This window comes from Scleropages formosus, chromosome 5 (assembly GCF_900964775.1).
Source record: "Scleropages formosus chromosome 5, fSclFor1.1, whole genome shotgun sequence".
NCBI lineage: Eukaryota > Metazoa > Chordata > Actinopteri > Osteoglossiformes > Osteoglossidae > Scleropages > Scleropages formosus.
In genome coordinates this window covers 10,176,825-10,196,723 of record NC_041810.1, presented here as the reverse complement: position 1 = coordinate 10,196,723, position 19,899 = coordinate 10,176,825, and the positions used below count along the sequence as shown (strand labels likewise).

At 42.1% G+C, this 19,899-nt stretch overlaps 1 protein-coding gene across 2 annotated transcripts; it reads left to right on the top strand.

Moving 5' to 3' along the window:
• The first annotated feature begins 306 nt into the window (after positions 1 to 306).
• Positions 307 to 7,494, top strand: fgl1 (fibrinogen-like 1). 2 transcript variants are annotated; one of them, XM_018746711.1, is made up of 7 exons: positions 307 to 325; positions 2,040 to 2,143; positions 2,359 to 2,383; positions 2,482 to 2,573; positions 6,039 to 6,156; positions 6,623 to 6,808; positions 7,037 to 7,494. In XM_018746711.1, the coding sequence occupies exons 2-7, from the start codon at positions 2,063 to 2,065 to the stop codon at positions 7,336 to 7,338; spliced, it is 804 nt and encodes a 267-aa protein (XP_018602227.1). In that variant the 5' UTR covers positions 307 to 325; positions 2,040 to 2,062; the 3' UTR covers positions 7,339 to 7,494. The 2 variants fall into 2 exon arrangements, with proteins under 2 accessions (XP_018602227.1, XP_018602228.1); XM_018746712.2 differs by lacking the exon at positions 307 to 325 and adding an exon at positions 1,175 to 1,318.
• The last annotated feature ends 12,405 nt before the right edge of the window (positions 7,495 to 19,899 follow it).

Here is a 19,899-nt window from a genome sequence, read left to right as displayed (position 1 = left end):
CGGTGGTGCAGTGGGTTGGACCGCAGTCCTGCTCTCCGGTGGGTCTGGGGTTCAAGTCCCGCTTGGGGTGCCTTGCGGCGGACTGGCGTCCCGTCCTGGGTGTGTCCCCTTCCCCCTCCGGCCTTACGCCCTGTGTTGCCGGGTAGGCTCCGGTTCCCCGTGACCCCATAAGGGACAAGCGGTTCTGAAAGTGTGTGTGTGTGTGTGTGATTACAGTTACGGTCAGGCCCCTCCCTGTGTGGGTGTGTGTGCTGTTTAAATAGTGGCTTAAACAGCGCAGCTGTGTGTTCAGGATTTGAGGCTCTTCACACAGTGTGTCGCACAGGTCAGTGTGTTTTTTCTTTCTTATTTCAACGCCGAAGGTAACCATGTGCTGCCAGAGTTCCTCGCAGTCGTAAAGTACGTAGTTATAATCCTTACATTTGCTAACTTTTATAATCACATGTTTGATATTGTTGCTACTATTTTGGTTCTTTATTTTTTGATACATGCTTCATGTACACACGTTTTATCCCTCACTGTGTTTGTTCACAAATGGGGAAACATCCCGTGACACGCGCACACAGAGCTAAGCTTCAACATAATGCGTGCGGCAAAGAATCATAGGAAAGTCAATATAGTCTTGTGGAAATATTGTATATGTTCTAGGTCATGGTTGTGACAGATGCAGGAACCATCACTGCAGGTGGAGCACTAAGGAAGAGTTAAACTGCTGTGCTTTACTATGCTGTACTGTAGTTTACTCCACAGCACTGCACTCTGCTTTACAGTACTGTATTGTATATTAATGCCACTTGGCGCAAACAGGAAAACTCTTTTGCCAGGTATTTTTACATGAGGAGGGTCTAGAACAGGACACGGCAGTATTATGTCTGATGAAGCAAATAATTTTTGTAGTAAGATATGTGACTTGCCGCCACCACCACCGCGGACTACACTACATTGAACACGCTCACACTTGAGGATACTTAGTATGGTACAGTTTCGAAAGCATTTTTACAACTTTCTTAATATTCAAAGTTCACACACAAACGCTGGCTGAAGCCGCTTCTCTCTAGTGGGGTCACAGCAAACCGGACCATAACCCGGCAACACATGGCATAAGTCTGGAGCGGGAGGGGACGCACCCAGGACAGGACACCGGTCCATCACAAGGCACCCCTAGTGGGACTCGAACCCCGGAACTGCCAGAGAGCAAGACCCAGCCAAACCTGCTGCGCCTATTCGAACTTCAGAACATTTGATATACAGGTTTTTGGTGTTCAGGAACTGATGGGGCTTTTTTTTTTTTTTTTGGGGGGGGACAACGTCAGCTGAGGTATGTGCCTTTGATTACCATGGCAACGAGGAGTAATGTTACACTAGGAATGCCAGTGCACTATGGTCCACAGTGTGCTGATAAAGAGCAGTGTAAATCAAGGTGGACCTGTCCCCCACTGTCAGTGTGTAGCTCAGTACTGTTGCTCATGTGTTCGCTGCCCAAACCTGACAGGTTGTCACAGCTCTTGGTGCAACGCCCTGCCAAATCCCTGAACCATTATTTACATTTATTAATTTAGCTGACACTTTTCTCCAAAGCAATTTACAATATTATGGTTACAATTATTTTCCCATTTATACAGCTGGATAATTTTACTGGAGCAATTCAGGGTAAGTACCTTGCTCAAGAGCACTACAATTGGAGGTGACGATCCAACCTGGAACCTTTGGATCAAAAGGCAGTAGCTCTAACCACTACATGACCAGCTGTCTCTAACTGGTGTTATTTCAGGACCTTTGCAGGGACTAAGCAGGGAAGCTTAGATTTTTTTTTTTTTTTTCTCTCATGGCAAATGCAAATTGTTGTGTTAAACTGAAATAACTGTGTGTGTGCATGTGTGTGCACACGTGTCCTTTGGGCAGCTCCACAAGCACCCAGCTCAGCCTGCTTTGGCTCTGTGTTACAGCGACTTGCTGCGCCTTGTTCGGGTAAACTAGTGGGGTTTGGGTACTGAAAGGTGGGTTGTAGCTCTCTCACGTTCACCATGTTTCTCACCAAGGTAACCTGTAGTAACTTTAGGCCATGGGAGGATCTGCAACTCGAACTGGTCATGGCACGCTGCTCCTGCTGCTCTTGGTCTACGGCGGCCTCTGCTGTATGCAGGTGAGCAGTGGGGGGTTGGGGGGTTGGGGGGTTGGGGGGGGGGTCAGCTATGATCATCAGAGAGTTGCAGTGTTCGGGGGTGGGGCAACCTTAGCACAAACAGCAGAGACTGGGCAACATGTGTAGGGGAGCATGAGCTCTTTCACTGAAATGTGTTAAAATATCAGTGTCAAAATTTCATACTGTATTTATATAATTTATTTCCTAATTTACAGCAAAAGCAAAATAAGATGGCTCAAGGTAAGCACTGTTCATTCCTACATTTTCCAGTGAATCTCCTCTGGCCTATATGAGACCTCTTTATTTCACTGCCAGTCCTGTTTGTTTGCATGCGTTAGGGACCGACTGCTCTCATATCAAGACCAAGTTCCCCAGAGCGCGCAGTGGGATCTACAGGATCCAGCCGGCCTCACTCAGGCAGCCTTTCCAGGTACTGCACTCTGTAATCGATCGATTCCTGCCTCAACTGAATACATGCAGACAAGAGTAAATACACTGTTATAACGCGGGGTCGCATATAATGTGGTCAGAGCTTCGACCCCACATTTTTCTCAATCAATTCCTTCCCATGGGTTTCAAATCTGGGTGGTTCATAAACACATTTCTCAAAGTCAAAAGGCAAAATTACGCAATGTAGCGATTAGTACAACACAGACCAACGGTGACAAATAAAATGCTGACATTTTCTGGAAAACCTTTCAAACGATACCTACTAGATCTCTGTTGGTTTTGTTACTCATGTTGTAATGCCTTTTGTTTCCGCGATCTTTTGGTGTAACTTTGCTCTCTTGCTCCAGAGCAGTACAGCTTAATGGCTCACATGTTGGGAGACCAATTTGCAAAGAGCATCAAGTCAACAATGCTCAGAAACCCTTCTTTTTTCCCCAATCTTTTGATTTCGCTTTGCTATTTTGCTACAAAACAATGTCGCTTTGACGTGTTGAGCAACAAAACGTTGTCATCAAATAGCCCTGCAGCAGTAACAACCTCCTAAAAGTCTATCAGCTAATGAGTTCAGTTGGTTTCACCGGACTGTATAAAGTCCAGCTCTGGTAGCCCATTAATGTTTGGCTGAAAAAATACTAGTAAGACTGAAAATTCTAAGAAAAGGAAAAAGAAAGCATGGTCAGTTCAAGAAAAGCTAGCAACACTGAATGTGCTAAAATGAGAAGAAACACAAGCTGAGGTGTGTAGATATGTAGCAGTAGGTGAATCTACTCTGAAGGGATGGATCAATGTGCTGCAAGATGATGGCAAGCAACGAGTGACCTGTAGGAGAGCGAAAGTCTCCAATGCAAATGTCTGAAGGAAGCTAGTGACAGAGCCCTGGATAAAGCACTTTACACTTGGTTTACTCAAGAAGGGGCTGATGGAACACCAGTCTCCGGAGAAATATCAAGAGTCAAGCTGAAAAACTTAGACAAGCAGCGCTGAGCACATAAGAGAGAATTTAAGGCAAGTAAGTGCTGACTAAGCTGATTTAAAAAAAAAAAAAAAAAAAAAGAGGGGTGGTATCCGTAAAGTGACAATTTGTGGGGAAGTTCCATCAGCGGACAGTGTGCCTACTGATGAGTATCCACCTAAATAAAAGGCTCATGTCCTCCTCCACCTCCATAGTAACTGAGGCTCCAGCAGCCATGGACGCTGTGCTTCAACGGCTAGAGTCTGAAATACATCCTACATCCAAAACACATCTTTGAAATTGCCAAAAAAGAAAGAAACGTAAGACAACAAAACACTCCACCCTAGACTTTTTTTTTTTTTTTTTTGTTTAAACTAAAACTACAACGTAAATCAGTAAGTTTAGTCATGTACTTGGATGAAACAACTCCTATTTTAGTTAGATTTACTTTACATTTACATTTATTCATGACTTCCACGAGATCAACTTCAGTCTGTTTTTGCTGTCAAGTTATTTGTGAGGAAGTGTATTTAACGTCGCAGATCATTTCCCATGTAGATATACTGTACCGTACTCTGGTTCGTTACTATTACGTGAATCACGTTCCCGGGTCCACTTGGAGTATTGCGCAATCTGTGTGTGCGCGCATGCGCGGCAGTGTCCTCTGCCACGTTATTTAGCGTTATTAGTCAATACGAAGTACGCGGCGGCGTAACGCTGGTTTTCGTTCACGCCAGTGTGTGGGTGGTTACTTTTACTTGCGTTCGTATTGCCTCAGCATCAAACTGGGCTTAAACTAAACGTCTTGAACCTTCGTCAGAACGGGAGGCTCATTGTGGCATGAAAGTTTGGACTCCGCCGTGTGCCTATTGGCTTAAGTCATCCAAAAACATGCAGATTACAGTATAAATAAGATTATCAGAAAGACTGGGAAAAGTACAGCACGCACCGTGTTCTTGTTTGTATTTCAAAATAATGTCCAATAGTTTAGAAATTGACCTTTACTTGTATATATTAATGTTCAGAGGGTTCTTCCTGCACCATTTTACTGTGTGTAATAGCTTTCCAGTTTAATTCTGCAGGATTAAAGTTTTTTATGACATCCATTTCTATGAAAATATAAAAGCTGTAAAGACTTTCTTGACATGATTGATGTTCAGACCAAAAGGTATTGGGACATACAGTTGAAATAAATGTTGAGTAATTCCCATGCTGCCTTTCACAAAAAAACAGTTATCTATATTTATCTTAAATTTCTGTACAATAAAGGAATTTACTGGGTGAATTCAGTTAATTTATATGAAACCTCCTTAGTCTTAATAGTTACGAAATATTTGTTAGCTGTCATCCAGGATTTTTTCAATCAGTCTGTTTCCCTAATGAATTAAACTAACAGAGCAAGGAAAATCACAGTTTTTATTGCTTTTGCTGCCCTCGAGTGTTTCATGGCGGTAAAGGACCAGACCTTGCAGGAGACACAATCTCGCCAACTGCACTTCATAATAGTAGCAAAAATATCGCAATAACAGTAATGATACAATACAGCAAATCACTAAATGTTGCACAGTTGAGGGAACCACACAGCTGATGGCTCAGTGCGACATTTATTTTCTTTGTAAGCTTCTAACCCTAACCCTTTCCTGGAAGAAGACATACCTGCTGGCCCAGTTTGGGAGGCTGCCCGACATAACGTTTTTTTTAGCACAAATCCAAAGCAAGGGCACATGTATATTTAGTGAAACCAACTTAAATATTAAGGACCAAAATAGCGTTTTAATTATGCCTGTTACTCAATGATATATTTATTTTTTTGTAATTAACGGTAAGTGGTCAAGGGAGTGCGGTGGCACAGTGGGTTGGACCGAGTCCTGCTTTCCAGTGGGTCTGGGGTTCGAGTCCTGCTTTGGGTGCCTTGCGACAGATTGGCATCCTGTCCTGGGTGTGTCCCCTCCAGCCTTTCACCCTGCGTTGCCGGGTTAAGCTCCACGACCCCGTATAGGACAAGTGGTTTCAGATGGTGTGTGTGTGGGTGGTAAGTGGTCAAGTGTAATATTGTAATAACCTGCATTACTGTTTTGAGCGGGAAATGTGTTTATTGTAATTGGTTAGCGTTTGGTGACGTAAGGGGAATATAAGAGGGTGATTGCATCTGCCGGGGGGAGAAAGAGAAGAGAGCCTGGGGGCACTAATCAGGCTGGGAAGGCTGGCTGGAGGCGCAAGTTCTGGAGAAAACAGGATCCTCGGACCGAGGGCATTATTTCCCTGTGTGCCAGTGTTCAAATATGTCGTTCGACATGAACGCTGCCTCTGTGTCCTTCTTCGCCTCATCCATACCCACGGTGCTGCGCACCACAATATATTCTCTAGTGCTGTTGCAAACCATGGGAGAGTGTGTTAGTGTACAGTTCCACTGCTCACAATGTGCTGGTAATTGTGGCAACGCTCTACAAATGTGGAAATATGTCATCAACTGAGCTTTTGGGCCATTTTCAGGTGTACTGCGAGATGGTGGGGGACAAGGGATGGACAGTATTTCAGAGACGAACCGGGTCAACCGTGTCCTTCAGGCGGAACTGGGCCGGGTATAAAGTGGGATTTGGGAATTTGCAAGGTAAATGTGATGCATCGTTCATATCTGTAGTTATGACCCCTAACAGGTTCATAGCTGTTGTACTTGCAGAAGTATTAAATCTGTTTGTGTTAAATCATGATCTGTGATAGTTTAATAATGTGCAAATGGTTCACGGTGAGAGTGACTTGACTGGTTCTGTGGTGAGAAAAAACATTAAATGCAAAACATTTTAAAGTAGTGACAGAAATGTAAATGAGGAAAAGTACATTTTTCTTTACAAATGCGCTTGAGTAAAAGTAGGAAAGTACTGAGGCTGGAAACTCCCCAGTTTCTCCTGAAGTTTACTTAAGCAAAAGTAGCGGAATAAATGTAATATGTTACTACCCACCTATAAACATACTCGTTCTCCCTCTGGGAAATAAAATAAACCGTAGTGAAAATATCTAAAGTGGAGTAAATTGTTAAAGTTCACTTTAACATGTCTCCTCTTGCTGCATTGCCCCAGGGGACCACTGGCTGGGGCTCGAGAAGGTGCGGGCTCTCACGCAGGACAGCAGGTACAAGTGGACTCTGCGAGTGGACCTGTGGGACTTTGAGGGGGGGTCCGCCTATGCTGAGTACAGAGACTTCAAGTTGGCCAGTGAGCAGGAGGCTTATAAACTGACGGTTGGGGCTTACACAGGGACTGCAGGTAAGACACAGGTTTGCAATGTGAAAACTACTGATACCTGCACAAGTAATGGGTATAATATTCAAGGACTCAAGAATCTTACACTTGCACAAAATCTTTGAGGCTAGAACATGGATATTGACTATAAACTCATCCACTTTATATTGTGAACATTCTCGTATTCAGAACTTGTATGTTTTAAAGCATTTCTGCAAAAATGATTTTTTTCCCCCCCCCAAATAACTGTAGGCGATGCCATCCGTGGTGCCTATCAGGGAATTGACCAGAATGGCTACGGCTTCAGCACCAAGGACAGGGACAATGACGGCTGCTCTCCTTGCATCTTCGGCGACATTGCGGAGAACAGCTGCAGTTGGTCCGAGGGGAGCGGCGGCTGGTGGTACAGCCGTTGTGGCTCAGCCAGCCTGCACGGGGACTGGCATCCAGCGGGGGATAACAAGGGCTGGGCATCAGGTCTCCACTGGCTCACCTGGAAAGGCCCTGGTCCATACTCTGCCAAGGCCACGCGCATGAGGGTCCGAGCCGAATGAGGGGCTCACAGTCCATTGTGAGATGACAGTTAAATGACCTCACATTCCTACAATGCTCTGCTGCAGTTACAATATCTATTTCGGGATCTTTGCTTCCACACTTCTGTGGTTTCAGATGTTTGTTTGTGATGCGTTCAAAACCCATTAAAGCAATCCTTAGACACTTAATATTTGTGTATGTCTGGCCTTTATCGGTAATGGGTGACTTGTGGTTAATTGTCATGATTAAAAAAGCATCTTTTCCCAGCTCTGAGTAATAGAAAAACTTTTACCTGGTGCTTAGTAGATTTCTTCAGGTGCAGCTATAATTCAAAGCTGAGAATTAACATCAGGGGCAAAATATGCGGAAGTTGTACACGTGCATCAGTTGTGCTCATTTGTCTGTGGTGAAGGAATTTGCTTTGCTTGCAGTCAGAAATAATGGTGCTGCTCTTAGATGCATGCAGTATCACAGTAGTTCTTTAGAAGCAGACGTGGTTGTGGCATCATTTTCCTGCTTCACAGCAGATGGCTTCTGTTTCCCTGTGCAGAATTCAGCAGAAGCATCCAGTGTGATGTATACTGTAATATGTGTCCCCACCTCCTTGCAGACGGGTGTTGTTTGGCGAGTGTCTGCTCCAGCACAGCTGTGTGTCTTTGTGTGTGAGTGAGTGAGTGTTCCACCTGCTGTAGAAGATCGCCTCCTGCAGGAATTCTCCTCTGGGGTCATTTAGATGTTTGATGGTCCAGTGGAGATGGTGGAAGTCGTACAGCATAGGCCTGACACTAAGCCAGCTCTCACAGCCTCTCGTACCTCCTCCCAGATAAGTTCACCCTTGTCTAAGGAAGCCAGTTGCACTTTGCGGTTTTGTCAAGGCCATGTAGACCACATAATACATCGCTTGCATCACTGGCCGTAATACACCACTCAGTAATCACTTTGAACAATTTTACTAAAAATCATTCATAATTCCTAGTTGCAGCAAACATGCCCAATGAGTTCTACACAAAATTACATCTCAGTTTCTCTGCGCAGTTCTGACACCCTTTCCCAAATTGATCAATGAGGTGTGTTGTCTTCTAGTTTTACAAGCACCACTTTGAAGTTTTAGGGTAACTCCATTTCTTTTTAAAAGCCACATGAACAGAAGGCCTGATGGTCCGCTTCAGGTCCTTCCTCTACCTTCAACATCACACCAGCGGTTTCCAACAGTCCACATTGACTCTTTACTGTACTATCCCAATGGGAGCACATCTGGTGCAGCTAGAGTCACTGCTGTCCATGTGTTTACGTATCTCAGATTGGATGTGTTTACGGACTGTGAAGAGTGCTCAGTGATTTGTGTGTTTGTGTGACCTTCATTGTTTTTATAGGATTATAATAAGAAAAGAAAACGTCTCGATGTTGTCAAGGCGTCATGACCATTTGTAACTGGAAAGGAAAATTTCCCACTTAAGGAAAAATTTAACAACGAAAAAGGGTTTTTATGTTCAGAAGTCAACATATAAAGGAACACAACTGAACCTGATACTTTATATGTGGCTTACGGGGGAGAGAAATGTGAAATATGCTTATGTATGGGACTGCCATTTGCTGTGTAGTCTAGTTTGTATTAAAGTTTTATTTCTGACATTAAATTAGTTTAAGGTGAAACACTACCTAAAATAGATACTGATGCTGTGGCCTTTAAGCATGTCATGTTCTAAGAAAATGAAGATTTATTGCAGTTTATTGCTGGGTGTTATAGTATGTCCAGGTGCTGTGTCGCAATAAACTGAAGAACAAAGTGCTTTGTTTTCCTTTTAGCAATTCTCCGTCACTGGAAATTTAGTTTTAGTAGGAAGCACTTATTTAATGCAGGTTACCACAAAGAATCACAGATCACAAGATAGTGAAAAAGGAAGTAGTACTTTTTCAAGTTCAGGGGATGCAGAGGGACTATACAGGTGCTCCTGTGGGAGGCAGGGAGGCTTAGAGGCACCGAGGGAAAATATGAGCTGCGTTACAGCTGAACTGCTGCTTGAAACCAAAAAAGTGTAAAACAGCAAGTAGAGTAAAACAAAGCATTATGATGCAGTTGTTACTATATTGAGTAAGACTTTAAAAGTGTGTTTACTGTCTAGATGAATGTACATGTTGAAAAATTACCATCTTAAGGCTGTAGAATATTTTTATTGTCTGATTACATGTTTATTATACAGAATTTAAGTAGCCATAGTAATAGAGCTTATGCTGAGTGACTTAATTTTATTATTATTACTGCTTTACATTTCCTTTGTAGATGCCAATGGAATTGGAACTTGTACTCTTTGAAAATGACAGCTCCAAATTTCCACTGTGGCATAAGGTTGATTAATAATGTTTTCTGTGTTTGGGAACAAGAGTGATGAACTCATCTTCTTTGCTCTCTGAAAATATAGAAACGCATCCTTCACCCTCTAAAGTTCGATTGCATCACGTGATTTTCATGTTGGCACGTGGATGTCGTAGCTTCAGGTTTTAAAATATTTACAATTGTCCTGGAACAAACATGATGAAGGTGACCATCAGTGGAGCAACTGGGGGTTCATCTGGGAGGAGCTTCCAGCATGCCAGGTGGTCTATCAGATGACATCGCTGATTCCTGCCATCCCAGATCTAGAAAGGGAACTGGGGCTGGAGCCCTGTTTGGGGTGCCTTGGGGCAGACTGGCGTCCCGTTTTGGGTGTGTCTCCTTCCTCATTCAGCCTTGCGTCCTGTGTTGCTGCGTAAGTCTCCAGCTTGCCATGACCCCGCTGGGGACAGGCAGTTGTTGACGATGGATGGATTTAATGTGGACTTGCTTGTTGGAACAATTTGAAGAGAAATAATTGCACAAGCATTTTGTCATTGAATGACGTTAATCTCTTTCTGTTCTGTCTCTCCTGTTGCTTTCCGTGTGTTGAAGAGTTCTGCTTTGCATGTGGAGAGAAAAGAAAATTTTCTTATTAGAAGTGTACTCTACATGTCCTCCAGGTAGGGTATATAAGGAAGCACAATGTAAACATGGTCATAAGCTTGACACCAACGCTATTATTTCTTTTTCCTGGATCTCATTTGAAAAATGCAAAGTGGATAATCAATAAGGACTTTGTTTTTCAGAGCACTGCACAACAGTGTGTGACAATGAGCATAGTGGGAGTAGATATTGAAATATGGATATAAAGGAAATGAGTTCATCAACTTTACAGGCAGTTTAAAGAACAGGGCCTAAAATGAAAAATTACATTAAAAATGAAAAGCAGATTTTGGAAAGGTCTTTTTTTCACATCCCACACCTGCTGGCAAGTACTCTTGACAAAGTTATTTTCCCTGAACCGACCATGGTACTTACCCTGGAGGAGATACAGCACAATACCGTTAATTATCCTGGAGTCCTGTGTTTTGCATATTTCACTTTAAGTCTGCGTGCCAGTGAATGGGAGGAGCTTATAGTGCTTCTATGGCTTGCAGATTTTTGACATGAACACCTGTATTTGAATATTTAGCCAGGAGTCTACTGCACTGTGGATCATTTTAGTCCCTCTGTTAGCTTCTTTCCAGGTGGACTAAGAGAAGACTGAAAGACCCTTCTGGGAAAGTGTGTGTTCTACCTTCTAAAAGAAAGGTGAGGTCTGTTCTTACTACACAGCCAGCTGGTAGTGGTTACAGCTATTGCTTTCAGATCCAAAGGTTGCTGGTTCAAATCTCACCTCCAGCTGTATTGCCCTTGAACAAGGTACTAACCCTAAATTGTGCCAGTAAAATTGTATAGCTGGTTAAAAAATTGTAGGCAGCTTAACATTGTAAGTTGCTTTGGAGAAAAGTGTTTCCTAAATAAATAAATGTGATGTAAATGTGTGCCATGCTTCAGCTGGCAGGTTGCTATTCTAAATTAAGAATTGTTCCACAGAGTTTACTTTCTACCGCTTGATGATACAGTATTAATTTGGTTCAGTTACACTGTTGTATAACAGACTAAAAATCAGTTAAAGTGTAAAGTATGAATTGTTTGCTTTTCTGTAATATTTTATTTTGCCACAAATACACTGAAAAAACTTTGACCTGGATGTTTTATGCACACTGGCTGTGTTGACTAATTTGTCTTTTTTTTTTTGCTCTCTGTATTCAAATTTTCCTTACATTGCAGTGAAAATGTGGAACTTAATGCTGCTTCTCCTGGTTCAGAGTGAGTACTTTATTCACACTGATAAAGATATGCTTTACTGAGACTAATAATAAAACACAATACTTGCAGGGAACAGTTTGAATAGAATGCATACCCCATAATGGCAAAATTACAGTGCGGTCACACACTATATTACCATAAATCATAAAAATGTTTGCAGCCAAAACAATTCCCTTCTCCACCTCAGCTCATCATTATTGTAATCTGGCTGTTATCTTCCTGTCCGTTAGCAGGTAATATTTTATCAGTAAGGACAGTCAAGATTCATTACATTATAATATTGCTTTGAAACGTTATTAAGTAAAGACTGAATCCATGACCAGATGTACAGGTTACTTTCACCTTTGCACTCTGATGAGGTTTGTTGTCCAGTGCAGCATAAGGTTAGCAGCTATCATCTTAAGCCTCTAGATATTTTCTCAGCAAAGACATTTTTATGCAATGACTTTGACTGGTAGTTTCCATGAAAGAGAGCTAATGATACAAGAGACCTGGGAGTTTGGTTGTCCTCTGGGGAAATAGGGAGAAGCACCACAATTCAGAGAACACACTGACATCCCACTTAACAGGTCCAGAACTACACATCCCACAAGTCATGACAATCAGAGGAATACAGGCAATGCAGATTTTAGGGATTAATCTCTAGCCACGGGTACCGAAGCTGAATATTTGGTTATAGGATCGACATTATTAGTGAGTATTAAAACCTACTTGTCTGGCCTGAAAGGAAATTGTATCTCCCTCTTAAATGCCATTAGACAGTCTTTCATGGAGAAAATGTATTTGAAAATATCTTCATTATTCTTTTTATTGTTCTAAACATATGTCAACTGATTTTAAAGAGAATAATTTTTTAATCAAGTAAATGCATTTTTTTAGAAGCGATGAGGAATTGAATTTTTTTCTGGGGACAAATAAGTGCTGAAAGCATTTATTCATGGGTTATGTAAATTGAAGTTTGTGTGCAGTAACTAGGTGTATGAATTCAAAAGAAACTGGAAGTAGCTAGGGTTGATTGTATATGGTATGTGTGTTCTAATATAATTTTAGTGCTCTTGTACCTTGTAATAAGGCAGTTTGGCTTAAGTATTTACCTCCTGTGTGTTTTCCATTATGTTTTTTTGTTTGGTTCAATATCCAGTAGCTTTGTTGATGTCAGATAGTGAGGTAACTGCTTCTGTAGTTTAAGTAGACAATCTTTCTCATTTTTCCTTACAGTCTCAAATCCACAGAACACTGTGGGCATAAACCAGAATTCCTGCACTGAAGCACAGCAGTTCTGTGAAAATCTACCCACTGGGTGCTCAACTTATGTGAATACATTAACAGGAAATTTATCGCAGTGGAAGATGAGTTGTGCCATCTGGGCCAGCCTCATATGCTGGTTTCAAAGCATTGACTGCAGTCAGCTGGACGTACTTAACATACAGGGATCTTATGGATGTGCGGCTTTTGACAAAACACGAAACTGGACTATAACAGACTGCAATGGCAATTTCAACTATATGTGTCAAAAAGGTAAGAATTTGGCAATCACTTTTTATTGTTTTAGCAAATATGGCTTTCTTTTAGTTTTGTCGTGTAAATATGAATATAGTATTTCACTGGGAAAGGCAGTAAAATTCTGACTGTCTTTCTATTGCTACAAATTGTAAACATAGGGTTCCAGGAGCAGTTCTGATAATATTGTGTGTGTGATGTGTATTTGTGTAGTAATATGACAGCAAAAAAATTCTAATTTTAATTTCTAATTCTAATTAAAATTTTGTGTTTGTACAATCATATCACATTTGGCAGTTTAGCGTTAATTTTTTCTGTACAATTAGATATAATTTAAATGTACACATTTCCAGCAGATAAACCAGAAAGTCCCTGCAACAAAACATATTTTCTGGGACATGATTCAGGCACCTGGAGTGTGGCCCAAAACAACTGCAGACAGAACGGGGGAGACCTGGCGAGTATCCACAGTGAAGAGGACCAGCAGGCATTCAATGCCACAAGAGGCTCAAATACGGAAACCTTATGGATTGGACTTTATTGGAATACATCCACTAAATCGTGGAAATGGTCCAATGGGGACACACATCAGATTTGCAAAGGTACAAATACTAACTGCTGTAACCCCGAAACTAAATACAGTTTCCATCCCATGGAACAATAAAGACTGCTATAAGACTTATTTGTAATTAAAAAATGTTTAAGATGCTAAGAGTTATTAAATGATTGTAGTTTAAAAATGTTTCGTGAAAGGAATTAAAAATGCATGGGTTCAGTAATAAGAGGCTGTTGAATAGTTTGGTTTTCCACCGTTAGCAGGAGATGTAAACCTTGAGCTGAACCTCCACCAAGGAGGAACCACCAGCCCTGTGCTGTGAATCACTGAGTGTGGAAAAAACTATTGTAGAAAACAATGCCAGGTGAATTATTGATGGCTTCAAAACGGTCTTCCAGCTGAGATGTAGTAAAATGAATTGTTCATCACAAACAGGGAGGAGTCAACACCCACAAAACTTTAAGAGCAGAACTCATGCATCATAGAGAAATTATTACATGTGCAGTAATACATGTAGCTGAAGCTCCGGGTGCCTTGAAGGAACAAGTCTCCCATCTAGTGAGGCTTCCAGTTGTGTTCAGTCTGTATTTCAGAGAATACCCACCCCACCCCATCCCGACAGGTGTGCTCAAGAAGGGTAGTGGATTGGACATCTGTCTCTTACACAGGTTAATAATGAAAACTTAATAATGGGAACTGACCAAATGTAAAGGCCAAATGGAATAAAATCTAGAATAACATATAATATTCCAAACATGAACAGGTATGTGGTTGAGACTTTGAATGGAGCAGTAGTCTGCAAATTTCCGTCTGCAGATATATTTCAGCAGATGTGGTACTACTCGTAGTTATTACTCGTAGTTATGAGTTATGATAGTTGTGTCCACTGTGGTACTTATGTGTGATTATTGAAAGAAATGAAATTCATTCTTTTTACATTTTCCCTTAAGGTAATCTGCTCTTAGTTAATGAGCCAAAGACCTGGACTGGAGCTCTGAAACACTGTATAGATGAAAACTCCACCCTCGTGCACATCACCAACAGTATGGTACAGAATAACGTCTCCCGGCTGCTGAACAATCAGTCTTTCTCCAGCGGCGTGTGGGTGGGACTGGAGCGCTCCTACCTCACCTGCAATGGACCCTGGTTCTGGGTAGGTGGCCCACAGGTGACCTACAGCCAGTGGTCTGTGAACTTCACAGAAACGCCACCGCAACACTACTGTGGAAAGGTGTTCCGGAGTGACGACAACGCAGTGCTGTGGCAGGACGGCCGCTGTGAGGAAAAGCTGCCTTTTATCTGTCAGGTGAGTCTGTGCGTCTTACTTCTCACATTGCTGTCCTCAGCTGTAACACATCCCCCAGTTCTGGAACGTTCTCACCTGTTTTCTCTTGACACCATTCCTGCAGTCCATTTTTTCTTTGTAGTTCTTCATGACAAACATGAAACTTCTTGTGTCTTGCTTTTATTGTAAGGATCTTACAAAAAGGAATTTGTCACATGAATAGATTTTCAGAAAGAATGAATTGTAGTTTTTATGCAAGGAAAGTATCATTTCAAAATCCGTAGGCTTCCGCGGTTAGAGTCAACTGACTGGAGGTTTTGTTCTTCTGGATTAAAGTGCGTATGGGACATTGGTTCTAACATTTCGCTTCTCTTGCTGGAAGCATCATCAGGGTGTGACCACATCTTTTCACATTTAACCTCTACAAGATGTGGTCACACTCTAATGATGCTTCGAGCAAGAGAAGCGAAACATTGGAACCGATGTCCCATACATGGTTTAATACAGAAGAACAAAACCTCCAGTCAAAGCTCTATCATTGTCTGTATAGCTTGCTTATATATAACACATGTCTTTGTTATCACCTTTTTTATGGAATGTCTTATGTTGACTAAACTCGGTATCTTCTATTGGTCTAGAAGTCCCACCAGCAAACAGCACAGTAACCAGTCATCAGTTCTCTGCCAAGATGCTACTGAAAATGGGGTGAAAAAACAATTCCTTGAAACTTTTGAAATATGCTGCATCTCAACATTTTTTATTTCAACTAGTAACTATAACACTTTCATCTAATAGTAAACCTGCTTTTCTTTAGGGAACAACAGCAGGATGATCTCCACAGACCTGAACCTCCATCCTTCTGGTAGCAAGTTGTTACTTTAGCACTATATCAACTACTATCCTCTCTATAACACCATGTAATGCTGTTTATAATGTCTTTCAATACTCATTTCACTTTTTCAAGAGCACTAAGATAGATGAGTGACATCGCTGGATGTCATGAGACATGGAGGAAATAAAAATAACTGAGTCCAGCAGCAGGACATTTTCCACAGTGTCCCTCAGTTTAGCATAAAGTGTAAAACTGCTTATGTACTACCAGTGACTGTGCCTTTCTGTAGCATAGGATAAAAATTACTGTAATGTTATATAATAGCATACCAGTGTATTGTACCATATATATTTACTAAGAGCAATATATATGCAACACACATTACATATACAGTACTAGTCACACTAGATTGTGTTGTCAGACATTATATATGAACATATATGTATATGATGCCTATAATGTATAGATGTTAAAAATAAAATATGGCTTAGCTTGTGATTAAGGTGCAGTTGGTGTGATTTTATATTTGTGAGATAAATAATAAAGCAGAGTTATGATTCTCCTGCAAGTAATGGTAAGTGATGCCATCCATGGTGCCCATCAAGGAATTGACCAGAATGGCTACGGCTTCAGCACCAAGGACAGGGACAATGACGGCTGCTCTCCTTGCATCTTCGGCGACATTGCGGAGAACAGCTGCAGTTGGTCCGAGGGGAGCGGCGGCTGGTGGTACAGCCGTTGTGGCTCAGCCAGCCTGCACGGGGACTGGCATCCAGCGGGGGATAACAAGGGCTGGGCATCAGGTCTCCACTGGCTCACCTGGAAAGGCCCTGGTCCATACTCTGCCAAGGCCACGCGCATGAGGGTCCGAGCCGAATGAGGGGCTCACAGTCCATTGTGAGATGACAGTTAAATGACCTCACATTCCTACAATGCTCTGCTGCAGTTACAATATCTGTTTCGAGATCTTTGCTTCCACACTTCTGTGGTTTCAGATGTTTGTTTGTGATGCGTTCAAAACCCATTAAAGCAGTCCTTAGACACTTAATATTTGTGTATGTCTGGCCTTTATCTGTAATGGGTGACTTGTGGTTAATTGTCATGATTAGAAAAGAAAATCTTTTTCCAGCTTTGAGTAATAGAAAAACTTTTACCTGGTGCTTAGTAGATTTCTTCAGGTGCAGCTATAATTCAAAGCTGAGAATTAATATCAGGGGCAAAATATACGGAAGTTGTACACGTGCATCAGTTGTGCTCATTTGTCTGTGGTGAAGGAATTTGCTTTGCTTGCAGTCAGAAATAATGGTGCTGCTCTTAGATGCATGCAGTATGACAGTAGTTTTTTAGAAGCAGATGTGGTTGTGGCATCATTTTCCTGCTTCACAGCAGATGGCTTCTGTTTCCCTGTGCAGAATTCAGCAGAAGCATCCAGTGTGATGTATACTGTAATATGTGTCCCCACCTCCTTGCAGACGGGTGTTGTTTGGCGAGTGTCTGCTCCAGCACAACTGTGTGTCTTTGTGTGTGAGTGAGTGAGTGTTCCACCTGCTGTAGAAGAGCGCCTCCTGCAGGAATTCTCCTCTGGGGTCATTTAGATGTTTGATGGTCCAGTGGAGATGGTGGAAGTCGTACAGCATAGGCCTGACACTAAGCCAGCTCTCACAGCCTCTCGTACCTCCTCCCAGATAAGTTCACCCTCGTCTAAGGAAGCCAGTTGCACTTTGCGGTTCTGTCAAGCCATGTACTGCACAGACCACCGAATATACCATCTACACCGCTTACACTCCTTCATTCTCAACAATCCACCCATCTTATCAAATTCCATCATTGGGCAACTAATCAGTGAGCAGGACCTTTATTATGAACATTAGAATAATGTTATTCATGGTTGTTGCTTCCTGGGTCATTTTTGAACTAGTGACTGACTGTTAGCCAATTTTAATGTATCCCTCAAGAATTAATGGCAGCAGTTTCTTCAGCATCTGGACCCCAGTGTGAAAAACAGATTTCCAAGGGCAGTTAGATTCAATACTGGGCTTTGGGTGTCTTATATTCATACAAGTAGCCTGAGGAAAACAGCGGTGAAAGTGCAATAATTCTGTCATTGAATTAATTTCCATGATGTTGACACGTTTTCCGCCGAATTCCATACACTAATACATATTTATTCTTACCCTTTGTATACATAAGAATAAGAATATTACTACAGAAGTATTGAGACATGGGTAGGAGATTCAAGTGAGCAACTATGGTTTGTTGAAGGTGGCGATGATGTTGAAACACAACTCGAGAATGAGAGGGGAATCGGAAGAAAGGGGGTACTGTTGATGGAGTTGGGCCAACGGGGAGACACGCTGAGTGTGGACACATCCAGGGTCATCCTGCTGTCTCTGGTCTTGAGTGTGGACAGCTGAGATGTAAAACGGCTGAATCAGCAGAATAAGACAAACCTTTATGTAGTAAATGTGGTAAATGTGGTAAATGTAAATGAAGCAGTATTTCAGAGTCACAGAGACCTTTAATGAACAGCTGGCCGCAAGTTTTCCTTCAGAGCATGAAAAGCATTGAGATGTGTTGGTCTGCTGACCTGCTTGTTAATCACAGGTGAAGAAAGCGCAGACAGTAAACAGAGGAAGTGCTTTGGCATCCACCCATATTGGCCATTTGCATCTGCATTCAGTTTACCAGGAACATCCTTATCTCAACCCCGTTAAAGTGGTATAAGGTCAGTAGTGAGGGGGAATGAGAACAGTCCCTGTCTTGTGTTCGGAAACCAGAGTGCTGAGTTTTGGGTTTACAGAGACTCCAATACCCTCAAAGAGTCACACTGTGTGATGTGAACAACTTTGATGGAGCCATGTGGGCATCATATCCTCAGGCGATAGCAAAGTATTTACAAACATACTTGTCCAATGAACAAATAATTCCTTGAAGGTGGTGTGTATATTTGGAAATGAGTGAGGCTAAGGTGACAACCTTCTGCCAAAGCAACGAGCACAGCTAGTGTAGCAGGTAAGGAGACACACTGGTAACCCCTAGTCACTGTGCCCCCTGGTGGCCCAGCTAGCTGTATTGCAAGCACCCAGTACCATCCATCTTTATTGTATTCCATTCTCTCTCTGCTGTGCGAAGCCTCACAGTTTTAAACTCATACAAGTCTGTGGTTGATATTTAAAAAAAACTTTTGTCATTCATCAGTAAACGGTCTGCAGGTTGTTTACCTGCGCCCACGTGTGCTTCTTTCATCCTCTAGATGCATAATTTTTTGATTGGCAGTCAAATGCAGTCAGTGATATATCAAATGTCACATATATCATATGATTATCGGCAGAAAACAAGGTTCAGAATTTCAAAAGTGGTCATTTATTTTCCCCCTTATGACCACACTGTGGCTCCTGTGCTTCTTTGTGGTCAAAGACCATGCTTTGCCTATAGTAAACCACAATATTCCTCTTAACAGAGGTGTGCGTGAGCTCGGTGTGGAGTTTATGGAATATATTTCGTGCACAGACATGATGTGAAGTCTTTTGCTGGTTTTCATTTGAGTAAATGTAAATTCCTTTTGCAAATCTAGAGCCACAAATTGTAGTAGAAGCCTGCGTGGAAAGGAATTAAAAGTTAATGATTATTTTAGTGCATAGTAGTCATAAGGGCAACGCAATGTGGCGCAGCAGGTAGGTAGCATGGGTGCTTCAGAATGACTGAGCTGTGCGGTTTGAATCCAGCTCATCTGCTGTGGAGTTTGCGTGTCCTCACCATGTTCACATGTGTTTCTTCCTAGTGCTCTGGTTTCCTCCCACAGTCCAAAAACTAGTAGTTTCAGGTGAACCGGTGAATCTAAATTTCCCACAGTGTGCATATGTGTATGCCATTGCCCGGTGTCCTGTCCAGGGTAGACCCTGCATCACACACTCCACCTTAGCATAGGCTCTGGACCACCATGACCTAGCCTTAGGAAAAATCAGTTATTTGCAACTTATCAGCTGTCGCAGCCATAATTACCTGTGCTTTTCTGAAGAGATTCTATGTCTGATGTTAGCCATGCTTTAATTATGTTGTTATTGAACCTTATGATTGAAATAGCTTTGTGAAAATATTTTTGTCTTGCATTTTAATGTTTGCACATGCTGAACTCTGGGTCCCACTCACAGGGAGGAGTTTATGAAGCTCTGAGGCTTGCAGGTGGGCAGGTGAGATGAACACCTCAATTTGAATATTTGCC